The sequence below is a fragment of the Chiloscyllium plagiosum genome, unplaced genomic scaffold, assembly GCF_037043375.1.
Source record: "Chiloscyllium plagiosum isolate Xiang-an unplaced genomic scaffold, Cpla_swu_hap1 HiC_scaffold_4, whole genome shotgun sequence".
Taxonomy (NCBI): Eukaryota; Metazoa; Chordata; class Chondrichthyes; order Orectolobiformes; family Hemiscylliidae; genus Chiloscyllium; species Chiloscyllium plagiosum.
The window spans coordinates 110531547-110552736 of record NW_028270142.1 but is presented as its reverse complement, the minus strand read 5'-3'; the positions used below and the strand labels follow the sequence as shown (position 1 = coordinate 110552736).

General features: G+C 41.5%; 1 protein-coding gene across 2 annotated transcripts in view; it reads right to left on the bottom strand.

Moving 5' to 3' along the window:
- The window catches only part of LOC122548950 (uncharacterized), a 62846-nt gene extending 41873 nt beyond the window's left edge, over nt 1-20973 (bottom strand). Inside the window, exons 1-2 of one of the 2 annotated variants that reach the window (XM_087986598.1) lie at nt 20733-20973; nt 18021-18956 (exon numbers count right to left, since the gene is read on the bottom strand). Coding sequence is in view for 1 of the 2 variants with exons in the window: in XM_043687960.2 (XP_043543895.2) it covers nt 20733-20802 (70 nt within the window). In the remaining variant the exon portion in view is untranslated. The remainder of the gene's footprint in view (nt 1-18020; nt 18957-20732) is intronic. The other variant, XM_043687960.2, reaches the window with a different exon arrangement.
- Nucleotides 20974-21190: the final 217 nt, after the last annotated feature.

Here is a 21190-nt window from a genome sequence, read left to right as displayed (position 1 = left end):
TACAATGATAATGGAATTGTTGAATAATCACTGCAATCACTTAAACAAATCAATTCCAACAGATCCAGACAGTGGTGGTGAAATCTCAGTACTACAGGTCCAAAGTTCCATCAGAGCTGAAGGAATTTAAATTCTGGAATATAAAGCCAGCCTCAGTAATAATGTTCATTATAACTGTCATTAGTTGCTGTAAAACCCATCTGGTTTACCAGCCCTCCTTCAGGAAGGAAGCTGCCATTTTTACCCAGTCCATTCTACCTGCAACTCCGAACCCATGAAATGTGGCTGATTCTTAACCGTCCCCCAAAATGGCTGAGCAAGTTAATCAGTTCAAGAGCAGTTTAGGGACAAGCAATGAATCCTGGAGTTGGCAGCACACTAATATTCCTTGTACCAGGAAAGGAAAAAAGTAACCATGCAATTTCTCAAATTATTCACATATTCCCAGGAAGAAATCCATCCGCTTTGCACACGACTGAACGAATCTTGTTCCACTGCCTCCTAGGGAACCTATTCCATAGATTGATCCATGCACTCATTGAAGTATCTTTTCTGGAAAGTAGTTTCGTATGCACTGATCTTGAAAGTGCAGGTCCCAATCCTCTGGTGCTACAGTGTTGCACATAGTAAAATAGATGAGGGATGTCTCCATGATAATGTTAGGATAGTCACTGCAGACCACAGCACTGCTGACGGAGGACCAGATGACTGGTGATGGTTAAACCGGAGGGTCACCATGCCTCACAAGAGGTGAGAAGGCAGGGCTTCATAGCTATGTTACAGGAAATCATGTGAAAGTCCATTAAATTATTGCTGGTATTCCCTACATACACAAAATCCAACCCTACACTTCCCCCTTATCATACTCTATGGCACATGCTTTTGCTTCTCAAATCCTCCTCCAACAAATTGGCCATTTTGTCCCAGGGGATTTGCAGGGGCAGAGGAGAGTGCTGGGGTCTGGGCAAGAGCTGACAACTACTCTCTGGTCACACAATTAGTAAATGCAGCGCTGACACTTTTGTTCAGCAATGTGGTTTTATCAAGGGCCACTACAGTGGGTTGACTGTTGTATGGGAAGGGTAGAGAGGGGCTCCAGATGGTACAGCCATAGCAGACAGGTTACAGGGTATAAGCAGATGGTGTCATCCCTTATGCCAGCTCCTGCAGTTGTCTGAGTATCAGCTTTGTCAAAATACATTACTGTGTTGTCTAAGAGTCTTTTTAGAGATCTGTAACGTCGCCCAGTATTGAATAAGCTGGGAACTTGTTGGGAAATAAAACAAAAATGTCTAGTGATAAACCAAAGGATGACTTACTCCTTTCACAAGGAGGAAGCCTCCTGTCTCTCAATCAATCACATTCCCAAATTAAATTTTCTCCTTTTGCTCTCACAAATAGAGTTGCTTTAGCAAAGTCACTTATATTTTACCTCCAGTTCATGATAATTCGGGGGCGGTTTATTTAGCTCAGAGTTTGCCTTAGCACAGAGCAATTTGTTCACTGCAGCTGTCACATGACGGAGCAAAATGTAAATGTGGTGTAAGAATAGATTAATAGGTAGGCTCAGACTGGTAGAGGTGACAGTCCATTTCGCTGAAATTTATTGGTAATGTGGCAGAGGGATGAGGGCAGTGGTGACTGAATTAGGCAGAATGTGAAATTTTGATTTCCTGGCAACAGACTGAGATGCAGAGATTAGGTTAATGGCCTGTTTGCAATGGAACAGACTGAGTCATGTGGTGGATTAATTTACAGTTTCTCCTATAACACGCATTTGCTAAATTCAATTTGGCTGTAACGTGATTTGTGAATTGCGGACTTTTTTTTAAAAAAAAAAGCAAACTCCCGTTCGCCATTACCCAATTCTATCCCCGGCACTAGCTGAACAGCAAAACCCAGCCTCAGGACCCTCTGTTTGCAAAATGCAAATTCAGTGTGTTCACCTAAAACAGGAATGTAATCAGCTCTGCAAGCTTTGAATTACACTTGAAACTGGGAATTGCAGTCTACATTTAGAAGGAACTTTATTCAAACCAGGGGGAGATACTTCCACATCAGCATCACATGGTCAGTCAGCTCTCACTCTTTCTGGTGAAAAACTGTAGTCAGTGATTTTAGTATTAAAGTGTTAAATTTACTATATTTCATTAAAATATGATTTTAAGATTTACTTAGCCTAATGCAAATGGTAGCACAGTTACTACTATTTTTGTTTTGAATTTCAAATGATATTTTTAAGTGGTTCACCCCAACCGTGTTTTTCTCATAGGTCATTATTTATATTGGGCGATTTTCTATAACACGGTATTGCACGGGAACGTTATAGCAGAACAACCGCACTCATTAAGTACTTTCTTCAAATTGCAACCTACATTCAAGATAAAGCCAATGGCATATGAGAATCTGGTGGCACCCAGTTCATACCCATTTAAAAAGGAGAAAGAGTCAGTTGGAGGTCAGTAATATTCCTCACTGAACTCTGCGGCACAAAGAGAATGAGAGAATGACAGCTTGAATACAAGCTCAGGATTGGCAACGGCAAGTTTGGCAGAGGAGAGGTGTTCAGATGCATGGGGAAGCAGGAAGAGAGATCCAAGGGAAGACACAGGGTAGGTTCAAGGCATCAGGGAGTGAAGTGAGAAGGGGACACAATCAGTCAAGGTAATAAAATTAAGGGCCTAAAATGTAGTCTGAGTACAGTCCAAATGCGTGTCTCTCTCAGGATGTTGACTTGCAGTGTCTTTTCTGTGCTCAAAATCCACCGGCAACATTTCAATCACCCCCTTTCCCCCCCACAACAGGAGTGATCTCAACTTTAAAAAGGGAGGATCAACTGAAGCTACAAGTTTAGTCATTTTCAAGAACAGAGAATCTAACTCTGGATATTAACATGAAGAGTCAACAAGGAATAAGTTAAAACGAACATTGGTGAAAAAACAATAAAAAACAATCTTTACTCTCCTGTAATCAATGCATGCCAACCCTGAGGCATGCCAGCACATTTAGCTCTGACTAAGTGTGTACAAACAAATAACAATGACACACAAATCAAGTGAAATCAATGTATTGTGAAATATTCACAAGTGAAATTTAAATTTGAAAGAACTGCTATGGATCTGATGGAGCAACACAGGAATGTCAGAACAGGGGTGGTCTATTCAGCCTCTCCAGCCTATTCCAACATTCAGTGAGATCATGGCTGACCTGTGGCCTAACACCATCTCTTTGGCCCATAGCATGTAATCAATTTGCTTACCAAAATGTATCTGTCTCACATTTAAAAGCAACAACTGGTCCAGCATCCTACCGTTTGTGTGTAGATGGGCTTAACACCGCTCTTGGATGGTCTGGCCCAAATTTTTAGACTATACCCCTAGTTCTAGAATTTCCAATCATCTGTGGAAATAATTTAATTGCCTTTTTCGGTTAATATTTTGGATTTACATTTTATTTTGATTAGATCACCCTTAACCTTCTAAACTGTGGAGAAAATAGGTCTAATTTGAATAATCTCTCCACACACTAACCCCTGCCGTCCAGGTGTCATTCTTATAAACCTACGTTGTACTCCATCTGAGGCCAATATATCTTTCCTAAGGGGTGATGTTCTGTTCTGCTCACAGTACTCCCAGTGGGGTCTAACCAGGTTGTTTTATGACTGCAGCATTACTTCTACATGTTTACACTCCAGTTCTCTAGATATAAGCCACCTTGACTAGAGGCTCTTCAATAGCCTCCCTCCTCCCACCCAACCTTAGCTGCACCATTGTCAGCTGACAGTGGGTTTCAACAATGAAGTGCCATGTGATACTGTGCATGCCACTAACACTTACAATTTTAATTAAAATTGTAAGAAAAACCTGGAAATGTAAGAGTCCAAACACTTCCACTATTAGAATTGATGCACTGCTGAGAAAGTTATATTTCTACATGTGTAGTGTGATAATCCCACAACTTAATAGTTATTTTTCTAGTGTCGGCTACTAAATTGCCACATTTATCAAGCTTACAGAGAAATAGGCTATTTAGTCCAATTGGTCCGCTATTTTTATATTCATTCAGGAGATACGGCTTCACAAGAACGTCGGCATTTATTGTCCATTCCCAACTGTGCTTTAGAAGGTGGTAGTGAGTTACCTTCTTGAACCACTGCAATCCATTTGGTATTGGTTCAGCCACAACCACAATGCTGATAGCATCTTTCCTCCATTCAAGATATTTCCCACTTTAGCTGCCTCTGTACCACTTTGCTCTTTAACCCCTCAGCTCCTTTCTTGTATCCATCAAGCTTCCTTTTTACGCAAAGATTTCTGTTCAACCACTCCTTGAAGCCTCAAGTTCCACCTTCACCCTACCCTTGGAGCAAAGAATTTCTTGCTTAGCTCTTTGATTTGTTGCTTACTATTGTTTAATTAAATTTTGGCTTACCCATGAGAAACTGCTTTTTCTTGCCCAATTCCGACATGAGGATGGAGCAATTTGAGTTCATCATTGCTAGGCTACTAGTCCAGTTTGAAAACATTAGGTTACTACACATATCATGCTCTAGTTGAATGTACAAATACTTACTGTTAGTTCTCCAGTTTCCCTAAACAACTGTCTGCTTAAGTGAGATTTGTGTGGGAGTCTACAGAAGGAGTCTGCAATCATCACCATCATTCTGATCGTCAATAATTCTTAAACTGTGAACACCCATATCTTTATGCAGTGATTTCTACACAGTATCCAGGGGAACATCTTGTCAGTCTCCACCTAATTGTATCACCTTTGCCTCCTAGTCATTAGGCTTGAGCACACAATCCAGGCTGACCAGTGCAGTACTGAGAGAGTGCGACACAGATCGAGGTTCTGAATCTTTAAACTGCCAATTAATGTGAAATTAAGTTAGCAAAAACTGCTCCATTTTTCCAGTGTGCTTAAATAATAAAAACAAAGAACATACAGAATTGTTGGGAGGGCATTAAATTCTACCCTGCAGCAAGTTTGGAGGAGGGAGAATTTAATCAGACTGCAAGGTACAAAACAAGGACCTGACTTCCTTCCTACCATTGGTCAATTAAATCCTGGACAGGAACGCTCATGGACTGTCTTCTCGCCCAGCTAATGTCCACTGAAAGGACTAATCCACTGTTTTAGCAGATTTAATTGATCAGGCATGAAGAACCTTTGAATGAACAACTCTAAAATCAGTGCCCTCTTTCTCACCTCTTCTGCCAATGGGAACTTGCCAATGCCAGTGGCAAATATGCAGACTAAAAAAAAAACTTGATTTTTGAATACATTTAATAAAATCTCTCTCTCTACCTTCTCTTCCTTACATAGATTCAGGAAGCTGGGGTTCTTCCATCAAGGTGACTGGAGTCCCTCAGCCCCAGGGAAAAGCTAAATTTTCTTCTGCAACCTCTAACGTCTTCACGCCCTTCCTGATAAATGGTATCCAAAACTGGCACAATATGCCAGTTGAGACAAAACCAAATGTTTTAAAGGGTTCATCTTTGCACTTGCACTCTCTGCCTCTATTTATAATAGCCTAAGAGCCTGTTTGCTTATCCAGTTCCTCACACCACCTTCAATGATTTGTGCACATACACAATAAGTCCTTTAGTTCCTGCACTCCTTTGTTACTGTAGCCTTTATTTACATTGCAAACAAGGCAAAGCGTTGTTTTCTGAACCCACTATTTCATGTGTGATAGCAAGATTTGTGGCACAGATCCTATGCCGCTAGGTTTCACTGTATTTCAGTCCACTAGCCATGAAAGTCTCACGTGTACCTGTGGTATCAGATGTTCCTCTCCCAGGGCCACCCGTGCATAGCTGTAGCTACAAAGGTGATATAGGCAGTTGGAGCAGACATAGCTGGTACACTAATTAGGAAAGTAATTCCTTTTTAGGAATCCTCAGTCAGCATGTCCCCACAATCAAATCGGTTTTCAGATTTGCACTTCTTTTGAATCCTCTCAAATCCAGTATATATTTTCCATTCGTAAATTTGAGGTTTCTAGTGCCATAGTGAGATACATCACCCACGAATGGAAGACTCAAACAGTTAGAGACCCATCCAAAAAAATGTGAATGGGTCCTTTTGTCTTAAATGGTGCAAACACCCACACAACGAGCAACACTGTTGAAAGTTGATCATGGACAACATAGAGTTAAAATTGTCAAGTGAAATGAATAAAGATTACAAATGGGGAAGAGAGTGAAATGATTTACAAGTTCAACTATCCATTGACAATTCTAACTAGTAGCAGCTATAAGTCTGGCTTCAGAACTTGATCTATGAAGGAGACAGAGGCAGTCGGTAAAGCTAGCAACTCTTTGTCAATGTAGAACAAAGAAGGAGAGATAGTCTGACACGTGAATCTGCCTAACAACCGAAGTGAAGAAGAAGCTTAAAAATTGCCCGCAAGCACATTAACAGCTCGAGTGTGTTGTTTCTGCATGTGCTTGCATCCCTATCTCATTAAAAAGCATTTGGCTATTTCTCAGGGATTTAATTAGTTCTCAGTGCTCTTGCTCAAAGAACATTCTGGAACTTTCACTATAACAACAAGAGCTCTCAGATCAAGCTATAACAGCTTAAGACTGTCATTTGCCTGCATATCCATGGGAACAAGCAAAAGCCTGGTGCGGAAGGAAGACCAATGGAAACCCTACTGAATTGAATGACAGGTTGTTTAGGAGCAGTCATTAGACTGCATTACTGGCCTGCAGTACTTCTGCAACCTTCAGTCAAAACGCAGTTTAGAATAACGAAATGTAAAATAAACATCAACACCAAGTCCACTTGATTTCTAAGTTTTTTTTTCAAACCTGGTGCATACTGTTAAATGTACGAGAGATCATAAATGTACACAAGTCATACCAGAAAGGAGCATTCTGCTTTTTTCGCAATGTGCAGGAGCCAACACAGACACACAAGGAGTGCACAGTAGCAGAATGAAATTGATCAATTGCTTTAACTGTTCTGCAGATAATTAAACCATATAATGACCTGGATGGGAGTGAACCAGTCCCTTTTAGCCACCACAGTTTTGAGTGCGTACAGGAACTGACTCTGTGAGAGACACACACACACAGTCATTTTGCTTTTTTTCCAGTACATAAGCAAAGTTTTGCATCCAGTGAAGCCTCAAAAGCTGAAATAGAAAGCCTTTTATTGATTAAAGGAAGAGCATTAAGCTTTCCTGCTGCACTCAGACTCGAAAAGCTTTTAACCCAATTATTGGCTCGGTCTCCATGCTATTCCTGTCCATGATTACAGAAGGTAAAAAAAAAATCCTGAGGCAAAAGGCCGCTTCACTGAAATGCAAGCATGTTTTCTTCCAAAGAATCTTAAACAGATAGAAAACTTCGATTTACATAATGTCTGTTTTGACCTCAGGACATCAGAAAGTGCTCTCGAGTTAAATGTAGCACTTTAAAATGTAGGACTTCCAGCAACCAATCTACACAAGTTCACAGAAACAGAAATGTGAACATGAGCGGATAATTGGCTTGAGAAGTGCAAACATACAATTTCAGAAAAGTGGGCTAGTCTGTCCCTCTAGCTTGCTCCTCTATTCAGCAAGACCACGACTGAACTATTTGTGTTCGAATTCCCTATTCCTGTTTACTTCCAATAATCTTAGATTCTTGCTGCACAGGGAATCAACTGACTTCTGCCATAAAAATATTCAATACTACCCCCTGCATCATCTCCATTGCTTTCTGAGCTATAGGGAGAGGCTGAACAGGCTAGGGCTGTTTTCCCTGGAACGTCAGAGGCTGAGGGGTGACCTTATAGAGGTTTACAAAATTATGAGAGGCATGGATAGGATAAATAGGCCAAGTCTTTTCCCTGGGCTCGGGGAGTCCAGAACTAGAGGGCATAGGTTTAGGGTGAGAGGGGAAAGATATAAAAGAGACATAAGGGGCAACTTTTTCACACAGAGGGTGGTACGTGTATGGAATGAGCTGCTAGAGGAAGTGGTGGAGGCTGGTACAATTGCAACATTTAAAAGGCATTTGGATAGGTATATGAATAGGAAGGGTTTGGAGGGATATGGGCCAGGTGCTGGCAGGTGGGACTAGATTGAGTTGGGATATCTGGTCGGCATGGACAGGTTGGACCGAAGGGTCTGTTTCCGTGCTGTACATCTCTATGACTCTATGAGGACTCCAAGTCTCAACTAGCTGAAACAAATATTGCCATCTGTCCTAAAACAGCAACCTCTAATTTTAAAAATGTCTCCAGTTCTGGGTTCACCCTCAAAAGGGACCATTTTGTCCCAGAGTCCACCTTTCAACATTATGCAGGATCTTAAACTCTTCTGTTACATCACTCTTCATTCTTCTAATCTCCAGTGGAAACAAGCCCAGTCTGTCCTACGTTTCCTTATAACACAACCCCTCATTCCTGCTCAGAACCATCTCCATTGCATTTAATCTTTCCTTACAGAGGAAATTAATACTGTACACAGTATTTGAGATGTGGTCCTACAATGCATTTGGGGCAGCACAGTGGCTCAGTGGTTAGCACTGCTGCCTCTCAGGGTCCCAGGTTCGATTCCAGCCTCGGGTGACTGACTGTGTGGAGTTTGCACATTTTCCCAGTGTCTGCGTGGGCTTCCTCCGGGTGCTCCGGTTTCCTCCCACAATCCAAAGATGTGCAGGTTAGGTGAATTGGCCATGCTAAATTGCCCATATAGTGTCAGGTGAATTAGTGGGAGGGAAATGGGTCTGGGTGGGTTACTCTTCGGAAAGTCGGTGTGGACTAGTTGGGCCAAAGGGCCTGTTTCCACACTGTAGGGAATCTAATCGAAAAGCATAACATGCTTATTTTTAGCACTCAATTTCTCAATATAAAGGATAGCATTCCATACACACATTCTTCATTACTGGTTGTACTTATGTATTAACTTTTAGAGACTAGTATACCAGAATACCTGTTAGACATAGGGTAAACCCTTCTGCTTATTTAAACCAGCAACACAAAGATATTCACCTCCCCCCACCATCTGTTAAAATTCAAGAGGGAAAGAACTACACCAGGTCATGATTTAAAGTAAAATTAACAACTTTATTCTTTAAGTCCAACAGAGAATATTAAAAACAGCTATTTACAATTCCTTTCTCTTAAACCTATCTTTTACCTCCCACTCTACAATACTAGTCCAATAAAAAAATCCTGATCAAGATTTACAAAAAAAAATTCAACTTTCAAAACCAGTCAGCTGCCGAATCTTCTCATTGTATCTTCACTGCAGATTTTCCCAGTCATTTTTTCAATGTTCTACTGCGCAAACTTTGTATGGACAGGTACCTTTCAGAGAGCTGTTCTACTGGCAGTCTGAACTTGGTGGTGGGTTGGCAGTTCTCCCCCTAACTGTTCAAAATATCCCAAAACATTGGATCACTTCATTGGCTTTAATATTACCAAACTTTGACTGAATTCTGGTATCTTGGGGCATAATCTAAACTGAATTTGAATTGTTTTTTGTTTCATGGCAACCCAGATGCTGCTAGCTGTTTCAACAAAGTGTTACATTATTATCTTGTTCCGGACACTCTGTGCTTTGTCCTTGCTAGCTTTTCAACTCTCAAAAAGGTACAGTACCTCTACTTTCGTAACACCTGAATCCCTCTCTATCTTGACAATAGAAGACGTATAAACAAACAGTCATAATTAGGAGAAAGAGGCCATGTGGCCCATCTACCTGTTTTGCCATTTAATATGATCATATACACTGATCCTCTATCTCAATTCTATACTCCCGCCCCCCCCCCCCCCCCCTTCCCATATCCTTAACACCTTTGGTTTCTAGACATCTATTTATTTCTTAAGCATACTTCAGTGACTTCATCTGCACAGCCTTCTGTGGTAGAGAATTCACAGGTTCACCATTCTCTGAATGATTTCTTCCCATCCTGGTCTGAAATGGCCTACCATCATCTGAGACTAGGACTCTTGTTCTGGACTCCACCTCTCAATTAGGGGAAAGAACTCTGTCTTCATTCAACCCAGCCTCAAAACTAAATCCATTTCAATAAACCCCCACCCACCACCATTCTAAACTCCTCTGAATACAAGCTAAGCAGACCCAATCTCACATAAAACAACAACTTTGCCATTCCCAGAATCAATAGTTTCCCTCTATGGAAAATACATATTCTTCTGAGGCAGTGAAATCAAAATTGCACACAATATTGTCGATGTAGTCTCACCAAGGCTGTGCATAACTACAATAACTTTCCTACTTTCTGAACTCAAGCCCCCTTGCAATAAAGGCCAAATTACCATTTGCCTTCTTAACAGCTTGCTGCATCTCATGCTTGCATCTAATCACTCCTATACAAGAACAACCATGCCCTGTCCACTGCCTTTTAATGAAATTACCTAATCAATTGGAGCCAACTCATCCCCGATACCTTTGTAGTTTCACTCACTGAGAGTTAGGACCCTAGTTCTGGATTGGGCTACTCATTCCCTTGGATTTCTCAGAAAATTAACTAACCCACTTTGTTCACAAAATCAAATGTTATATTTCCTGCCCCAATATTTGTGCCTCAATGTACTAGTCTAAAATCCCATCTTGTCTACACTCCAAGTATTCATGTACAATATTGTCTATAACCTGGTGTCATGTGACCTCAATATTAATCACTAATGTTGGCCAGTTCACACAAATTAAAATTGCCCATTACTCTCACATGCATCTCTAATTTTGTGTTTAATGCCATCTCTATCTCACCATGACTGGTTGGAGGCTTACAAGTAACTCCTGTAAATATTTTCCACCCCTTGTTTCTCAACTCCACCCAGTCTGATTCTACACTCAGTTTCTGTGCCAATGACCTTTCTCACAATTGCATGGATATAATCTTTTGTGAACGCCTTCTTTTCCATTTTGCCCATCATTGTGGAAGATTAATCAATCAATCTTGGGGGTTCAGTTCCCAGCCTTGATTACCTCGCCTAGTCTCTGATTACAATAGTGATTAGGGGCAACATGGTGGCTCAGTGGTTAACACTGCTGCCTCACAGCACCAGGGACCCAGGTTCACTTCGCACTTCGGGCGACTGTCTGCATGGTGTTACGTGCATTAGTCAGGGGTAAATATAGGGGAGGGTAATGGGTCTGGGTAGGTTACTCTTCGGAGGGTCAGTATGGACTTGTTGGGCCAAATGGCCTGTTTCCATATTGTAGGGAATCTAATCACAATCATGTCATATCTATGCACAACCATTTGAGCTGTGAATTAGTGTACTTATTGCAAGGTCCATTTGTATTCAGATATAGTACTTGTAAAAATGTCAAAAAGACAAGTCAAACGTCTATTTTTGGTATACATCTTTGCTATTAGTCCTTATTTCCTCTGCCTTATGGAATTATGGAAAGTGCAGTTGATGCTGAGACAAGATCAGCCATAAAAGGCAGAGCAGGCTCAAGGGGCTGAACTGCCTATTTCTACTCGTTGTAGTTATATTATATTGTTCCACAGATTTGTTCCACCTTTGTCATGCACTTCCATTTTTGTTTCCCCTCACTCTTGCCTCCCCTCAGATTCCTATCCCCCTGCCACTCTAGACCAAATCCTTCCCCACTGTACTAACTAATGCTTCTGTGGGGATATGGTCTCAATCCTGCTGGGGTGCCTCATCCTCCCTAAAATCAGTCTGAATACCTCATGTATCTAAATCTTTCCTCCCTACATCATCCATCCAGGCTAGTCACATTTCCTATTCCTGAACTTGATAGCACGTGACACAGATTAAAAACTTTGAGATAATAAAATGGAACGAGCAAGCCATTCAGCCTTTCAAACTTGCTCCACCATTCAACAGATCACACCTGATCTGCCCTAGGCCTCAACTCTCCTTTCATGCCAATTCCTCAGAGTCCTCAACTTCTGGATATATCACAAACCTATTTTTTTTTAAAAATACTTTCATTGATTTAGCCTCAGGGTAGAGAAGTCTAGACATTCACTACCTTCTGGACAAAAAGAAATTTCTGTGCCCATCACAATTTAAAATGAGTGCCCTTTATTCTGTAGCTATCTCCTAATGTCATGCAATACTGCCCATTTGTAGAAACATCTTATCAGCATCTACTCTGTCACCCTCAATGTTGTGTGCTTCAATAAGATCACTCTTCAATCCTTCGAGACACTAAAATCAATAAAGGCCGACGTATTCACCTGTTCTTGAAAAGTCAATCTTACATCTCTGTAATTAACCTAGTGAAATGCTTCTGAACTAGCTCCAATGCCAGCATATTATTTCTTAAATGTGGGGACCAAGACTGTACTCGTGTGTGTGTGTGTGTGTCAGTGCGAGTATCGTGCAATGGTGGTCACCTGTAACGTGACATGAACCCAAGGTCCCGGTTGAGGCCCTCCCTATGGGTACCGAACTGGTCCAGGACATTCTGCCTCGGACCTTCGGGTGAACATCCTCTAAGGTGGACTTCAGGACAGGCAGCAGAGAAAAGTGGCCGAGCAGAGGCTGATAGCTAAGTTCAATACCCTTAGGGAGGCCCTCAACCGGAACCTTGGGTTCATGTCACATTACAGGTGACCATTGCACCACACACATAAATACACTTTGTGGGGTGAATTTGTACTTGCAGGGTTACATTGTACTTTATGTAAAACTCCGTTATCTCACTTTTTAGATTAGAATCAATCGAAGCATCATGGCATAGACAGAGAACACAGGGGACCAACACCTTCAACATATTGTCCAGCTATCACCATTGTTAACAGCTAACCCGAGAATGCAACTTTTTAAAAAAAGGTTTTGTGATTTACACATGAAAGAAATGAAACTATCACTGTATTCTAACATATGAAAGGCTTAACAGAATCAATTTTTCAATGTATAATTTCAGTTACATCACAGCAAATTTTTGCTATCAATTCTGTGTTACGATTGAGCCCTCCACAATCACCTGATGAAGGAGCGTCGCTCCGAAAGCTAGTGTGCTTCCAATTAAACCTGGTGTTGTGTGATATTTAACAAAGCATCATGCCTGTGACATGAAGCCAATCAGCATTCACTTCCCTCTTTACTCCAGACAGAAATTTCACAAGTTCCAGGTCCATCTGAGCTCAACCATCTAAAAGAAGTGGAAGTAATTATTTCTTCCATCACTGCATTCTATTGCAATTTCAAAGCTTAAGCCTCCAGTCTCTTTCCTGATAGAAATCTTAAATTCATTGCCATTCCAACCCCTGTATCACTACCAAATATTTTGTGCATTCTCCTTCAGAGTATTGCAAGGCTTTCTTTTTGAAAAGAATTTCATACTTACCACACTGACTTATCTATAAAGACACTACAAAAACCAGAACACAGTGACTCTTTTTTTTCCATTGTTTCTACTGTCAGTTAGCAACAAGCACCCACGATATTGTCTCAAAGCCATCATAAGTAAGCAGTTTGATCATTGTTCTATTTGAGGTCCTATTTCATCATCCTACTCAACAGTCTAAAAGGATTGTGTATCTTTGGGGAGTTAATACCGTGTAAGCTGAACCTGACCTATATCAATACCACACGGGAAAAGACAACTAAAATCCTTCCAGGGCCACATCAGTCAAGATTGTAAAATATGATACATATGTCATCTCAGGGTTTCATGCCCTGTTCTCAAATTAAACTTCACATAGTGCCACCAGCACTAAGTTTAAATTTTAGAAACTTATTGACTAAAGTAAAAAAGAACAAAGTTAAAAGGGTATTGCAGACATCTCCAGGAGTAGCGAGGACCCTGAACCTGCCATATCAAGGACACGTAATTGAGGAAGTAAAGGTTAGAAATCCTGAAGCTATACTGTGCCGATTCGATGAGGAATATATAATCTGGAATGAGTAATGCTCATGGAAGGTTCTGGGTTCTATTTGCTGTCTTTACTGGGGGGGCTGATATCTGCAATGCATTGGAAAAATCACTTCTGGCCCCAACACAGGCAGTAAAGCAAAAAAGAAAACAAAAATCAGTCAGGATTCCTCCATTCACTTCCTATCCAGTTAGCACTGCTGGAAGTGACAGAATTGTCAAGCACTCTGACACAAAAACAGGGCATCCAGTCCATAAAGTCAGCATTAATTTTTTACCCCCATTCTGTCATTCAGTTTCTTATCCATACATTCCCATCTCAATGAATTTCAAGCTCTTCATGATGCTGAGATCCTTTGTCACCAGTGACTGAGGAGGACCACCACTTTTCAATGAGAAGCTGACAGGAAGGTAATTGGACAGAGGGCGAGGGTCCAGGTGAAGGGAACTGGGTAAGAGTGCCCACTGTAAATAGAGGATTCCTGCTTAAAGGAGTGATTGAGAGGTGGTGACAGAAATGGGCCAAATAGGACAAGACCAGATTGGGATGTCTGATTGGTGCAGACAAGTTGGACCAAAGGGTCTGCTTCCATGCCACATGACTGAGTGTTTGCATGCCAGAGACTCAGCAGCATGCGAATACAGCTAAGCAATCCCAAAACCAACAGATCAGATCGAAGCTCTGCAGTCCTACCAAATCCAGTTGTGGATGATTGTTGACAGTTAAACAGCTCGCCTGAAGAGGAGAAGGAACAAATATCCCAACCCTCCATTATCTGAGAGTCCAGCACACATCCATGCAGAAGCATTGCCACTATCTTCAGCCAGAAGTGCCAAGTGGACAATCCATCTTTGCCTCCGTCTGATATTCCAAAAGATCATTTTTCATTAAATTAATTTGGTGGGAGTAGGGGGGCGGGGGGGCGGGGGGGGTTTACTGGGAGGTCAATCCTCAGTCCCAACCCATCACTGCAGAAGTTCTCCAAGATCGTGCCTTCTACCCAACCATCTTTAGCTGCTCAAATCAGTGACCTTCCTTGCAACATAATGTCAAAAGTGGGGATGCTTACTCATGATTACATAATGCTCAACACCTTTAGCAGTGATTCAGTTACTGAAGCAGTCAATGTCCATCTTAAACAATAGAGAATCTATGTCACACCTTAACATTCAGTACTATTCCAATTATAGATTCAACAGTCTGATTCTCCAACTAACAATATTCTGACTTAGTAGCCACAGTGTAAGCCAGATACAAAATTCACAGCAGCAACTCACCAAGGGTCCTCTATGCATAATCTCTACTACCTAGAAGGGCAAGAGCAGCAGTTGCGCATGAATATTACCTCTCCACTTCCCACAACAAGATGTAGAACTACATCACTCTGTTCCTTCACTGTCACTGATCAAACTCCTGGAATTCCTGGTCTAATAGAGTTGTATATGTATGTACACCACATCAACCACAGCAGGTCAAGGAGGTGGCACACCACCATCCTCTCAAGGCAATAATGGCCCAGCCAGCAATGCCATCCTCTATCAGAACCCTGGGTCTGGGTGGGTTACTCTTTGGAGGGATCGGTGTGGACTTGTTGGGCTGAAGGGCCTATTTCCATACTGTAAGGAATGTAATCTAGTCTACTAGAATGTTGAAAGGATTCTCCAATTCTTCCTTGCAGAGAGAACTAGTCTCCGTCTGCCACCATCTCCACTCTCCTCTTAGCACAGCTTGTTTGCTCACTGTACAATTTCTCCTTCAATTCCGCCCACTCCATATAAACAAAAAATGGAGTATGGGTAGGTGCATGGCTCCAAACTATGCCTAGCTTATTGAGAGATCCAGGAATTACTCCTTGTTCCAGTTCTACTCAGGTCCCTTCCCTCATCTCCTTTACCATTATATTGATTTATCAGGGTTATTTCTTGCTCACATCCTCAAATGGAAATATTCATCAATTTTGTTTATAATTTCCACTCTTCTGCCATCATCATATGTCCATTTCTGATTTTCACTCCCCTTCCTTGACTGGGAATAAGATATCAACTGATATTGACCAGTAAGCCTCCCACAGGTAACCTGACACTTGCTCACATCCCACATTCTGTACAGACTCCATTCCAACTCCCAATTTCTCCATCTCTGTTCCATCTGTTGACAAGAAATATTCTTCTATACTAGTGCATCAACTGAGGAATTCCACCCCCTCCCCCAACAAGATCCTGGTTGCTAGAGTCCATTCTATTTCATGGATTTATGCTCTCACCCTTTCTCATCCATCACAGACCATGACAAGTTTCCACTCAACTTTACCTTCCATTCCAACACTCTCCATATTCAATGGAGAATTTTTTGCTATCTCCATCACCTCCTGCAATGAGGCTATCAAACAAATTTTCTCCAGCTGTCTTCTTTCAGAATTCTAAAAGATATCTTTTCTTTGCAACAGAGAATTGCAAACGCTGAAAATCTGAAACAAAAACAAATTCCACAGGACCGATCGCATCTGTAGAGAGAGATTTATCGTACAACTTTTCCCTTCTGGTTCAGTTTCTCCGTACTTCCCCTTACATTTAGTCAGCTGCTATCCTGACTTTCACAACTGATCTGGACCTCTATGACTGTTTCAATCAGATCACCTCTCATTCTTCATTTCAGAGAGTATATTCAGTCTTTCATCATAAGACAAACTTCTCATCCAAGGGACCCAATCTAATGAACCTTCATTGTACCACTTCCAAAGCAAGTTTCTGCCCTTAAATGAGGTGAAGTCAAAGTCACTTCCTTGCCAAAGTACCATTTGACAAGCAAAACTGAAGTCAATGAAGATCAGGAGAAACTCCCCATTGGTTGGAGTCTTATCCAGCATATTGGAAGAAGGTTGTGGTTGTATGAGGTCAGTCATATCAGCCCAGAACTTTGCAATTAGAGTTTTCAATGTACAGTTCGAAATCCAGCCATCCTCAACTGCATCAACGTGCTTCTGTCCATAGTTTGATCGGAAATGAGAATGGTTGATGACAATATTCATATCACCCACAACCTCAGGAGAAGTTGAAGCACTGTGTTCCTACTTGAGCTGATAAGTAGCAAGCAACATTTGTACCAAAAAAGTGCCAGATGAGCATCTCCAACAATCAAGATTCTGACCTTTTCCCCTTGATATTCAATGCCTTTACCATCACTGAATCATCCACCATTGCCCAGAAATTGAACTGAACCAGCTAAATAAGTACTGTGGCTAAGAGAGCAGGTCAGATGCTGGGAATTCTATGGAGTGTAACTCGTTTCCCGACTCCTCACAGATTGTTTGACACCTGAAAGGTGCAAGTCAGCAGTTTGATGGAATACTCTTCACTTGCCTGGGTGAGGGCAGCTCCAACACTCGAAACTTCAAAGAAACTAATTGACTCAAATCAGAACCCTCACCTACCATTAAGAATTCACTCCCTCCTCCTCCAGTGCACAGTGTCAGTAGTATGTAATATCTATCAGATGCACCAAGGTTACTTCAAAAGTATCTTTCAAATCCATGAACTTTACCACCTAAAAAGGCCAAGGGCAAAAAAAATACCTGCAAGTTCCCCTCCACCCTGATATGGAGCTACGCCCAATAATTCCTTAATCACTAAACTCCTTCCCTAACAGCATTGTGTCGTTATCAGTATGCCACAGGGCGTGTGACAATTTAACACAGTGGCTTCTTAGCACCTTCTTAAAGGTAATTAAGGATAGGCAACAAGTGCTAGCCTTGCCAGTGATGTTTCAACCTCATGAACGGGTTAAAAAGAATTATGGCCTTGTCTGTCTTCCCATGACCTCTCCACTGCCAAGGACACTGCATTTTGCTACTTTCCAATCCTTTCTGGCTGCCTGCCAGGTGATCCATTCAGCTGAGGACAGGAAAGGAGGTAAAATCTGTTTAAGATAAATTTGACACAACTTTCCACATCAAATTTTCTGCTTTCCTACCTCAACTCCATCCTGATGAAGCCAAGACAGAGTCATAGAGATGTACAGCATGGAAAAAGACCCTTCAGTCCAACTTGTCTAGTGAGCAAGTAATCAGTTTATAGAACAGTCCCATTCAAGAAATTGTGGAAGTAACAATAATGATTCATTCAAATGTAAATTAAACAGCACAAGTATTTTGAGGCATGACACATAGTAAGGGAGGAGATAAGCAGCTACCTTTAGTCCTCTTGGGTCTTCCAGACTTTTTCTTACGACGTTTTAATCTGTTGGATATTACTAGATGATGGTTGATTGCTTTAGTTGATTAATAATTCCATCATCGTTGTTTCATGCAACTACCAGGCTGGTTGAAAGCAAGCTAGACATACAGACAGACACTGGTTTTCTTGTTGTTGATATAGAGACAACTAACTTGTAGAAAGATATTGTCATGGCATGATGCCTAACCTTCACAAGAAGGTTTTCTGTGCAACCACATTCTGAAAAATCTGAGTTATACTGCATACTTCAGATTCACTGCTTCGACCCTAACTCCAAAGGGAGAGTGCTTCGACATGTTTGAAGAGGAGGAGCAAGTGTTGGTCAACATTCCTCCCCGAACATTATATCACTGTCGACAGGTCTAACTTATTAATCCTCTTTTCTGATTCCCATGTTTGACTTCACAACAAGGACAGCCCTTGGGGAACATGGTCTGAACTTGGGGAGCATGGCAAAATATTATACAATTGTCAAGTCTTTCTTAGAAAAGCAATCTCAGATCATTTTCTCAGCCTGAAATAAAATATCTTGGAAAAAATGTATAACGTGCAAACAGTTCTTGACAGACTTAAGCAATCCACAGAATATTTCTGTGCTGTTGGGTCAGCAGCATGATGTGGCAAGCCAGTGGCAGAGATGTGAGGGAGAGGATCAGGCAATGTTTATCCAAAATAATCACTCAAGAAATGAAACTGATGAAACCGAACAGATGCTGAGGCCTTAGTCTCTTAGCCTTCAAATAATTTGGCATCTCATGTCATTGCACAGGGTGACCTTAGTGTCTCAAACAGGAAGGACTATGTTATAGAACAAATTAGTCATAGCAAGTTTTGAGAAGATTTGTAGCTCATGTTGAGGTTCTGGATCGAGTTACACCTCATCTACCACCACCTGAGAAAAAGAACAGGAAATGACATCACCAACCCAAACACAAATAGAAAACACGAATCATCAGCAGTGCTTTGCCTGGAGGCCCACTGAAGATGTTACCTAATAGGGTAACGAAACGTCGGGAAATTAACCTTCCAGCTCGGCGAGCAAACTTACATCCAAAAATAATCATACTGGAGTTCAAAACAAATTTGTAGGCTAAGGAGAGTTCAGTGGAAATAACAGAGTAGATTTGCAAAACAATGCATGGCATGGTGTTTGGAAAAAACCACAGAGAAATTAAGAACTTTTACCCCACACAGAATTTGGTAGGAATCAGGAACACATTGCTTGAAAAGATGGTGGAAGCAGAAACCCTCAATACCTGGATACGCACTTGAAATACCCTAACCTATAGCGCGTGGAACAAAAGCCAGAACGATTCATTTTAATTGGCCTCAGTACTGTGCCACTACATCAGTGCGATTATATCCAGTGTAAAGCTCAAATTCACATCCTCTGACCCAAAGGCAGTGCTTCAAACTGAACCAATGACATTTCATTCAATCATCTTTTCATCAAATTCTATAGCAGACGTCTGACAAAAGTTAGCTCAATTTTTCTCTCCAAGATGCTGCCAGACCTGCTGAGTTTCTTCAGCAATGTTGTTTCAGATTTCCAGCACCTACTGTTCTTTATTTTATTCTAGAGTCCATTTTGTTTTCCTAACTACTAAGACATAACTTCTAATTGTATAGTATCTGCCATATCAATACATTCAAAATCATTTTGCAGCCAAATAGGACATTAAAAAATTGTTGCAATGCAACCAGTGGTAACCAATTTGTGCACAGCAAGATTCACATTAAGAAAGAGGCCAGATGTTCTGTTTTGGAGATGATGGATGAGAAGATACATTTTGGGTCAAGACACGAGAGGAACTGCCCTGCTCCCCTTAAAAACGTGCTGCAGGATCTTTTATATCTACTGGATAGGTCAGGTGGAGACTCAATTTCATGCTTCACCCAAAGGAGAGCACTTCAGACAGTGTTACACTTCCCTAGCACTGGACAGAAGTGTCGGCCTAAACCATGTGCTCAAATCTCAGGAATGGAGCTTGAATTCACAATCTACTGGCCCAGAGATAAGAACACTACAGCTTGAAACGACCCATTTGGAGAATCAAGTTGGGTTCAAACATTTTGCCTGATGTATTTCACTAACGGTCCTGTTTACTTGAAAGAACCACACTATGATACCTTGATTTCATTCGGATTCCTATAGATGACAACAATAACACCATTTCATTTTAGCTAAGGTCCAAGGTCAGTAATCAGCCTTAACTTCTATTCGCCTTTAGTACAAACACTGATAAAACAAGGCCATCCTTGAATGCACTTATTAAGCTTATCAACTGTGTTATATAATCTGACACCGCTTATCAGCTTTAAATCAAAACTGGTGCAGGGCAAGTCGAATCATGGATGAATACAGAGATTTAATTTTAACTGTGAAAGTAGATATTTAGGTCTAAATATGGTAGTATGCCCTGCTTTATTCAGCGTTATATCGGATAATGCTGCGTTCAGAACTGGAAAGCAGATTTCACAGAATGATGATTTGCTCGTCCCCGTTATGAAAATGTCCGTCCACAATAATAAAAATGAATTTTCAACATCGAGGTGGGGGCGGGGAGAGGGAAGAGTGCAACATTAAGACTGTTAAGCAGTCATGCTCTGGGAAAAAAAAGAGATAAAAGAATGAATTAATTAAATCCTCTTCCCAACCCCGACGCACCTGGGCTCCTTTGCTTCGGTTGGAATTCCTCATGTAGACTCGCTGCATCTTTTGCTGCGTCTCCAGGCATTGTCGAACCGGCTCTCAGAATGAATGCGGCGGGTTCATTTAGGCGAAGCAGCCGGCTTGTGTTGTTTGGTTATCCCTACACCTGATCCTTCAGCAGAGCTGGGGGAGGGGCAAGGAAGCGAGAGCAAACGTCTGCTGGCTGCGTGTGTGTTTGTGAGGCCGCAACTGAGAGTGCGCTGCACCAGCATCCCCTCTGACAGTGCACTCTACCGTACTTAGCTGTGTCATGCTAGATGATGTCAGCAGGATTCTGGAGAAAAATCAGGGTGTGTACCAGGCACTGCAGAGCGAGGGAGAGAGAGAGAGAGAGAGCTCGGTGGCCAAATAGAAAGCTCTCGTCTCCAATCAATACTGCAGAATAAGAAGCCACTTTTCCAGCACCTGGGGTT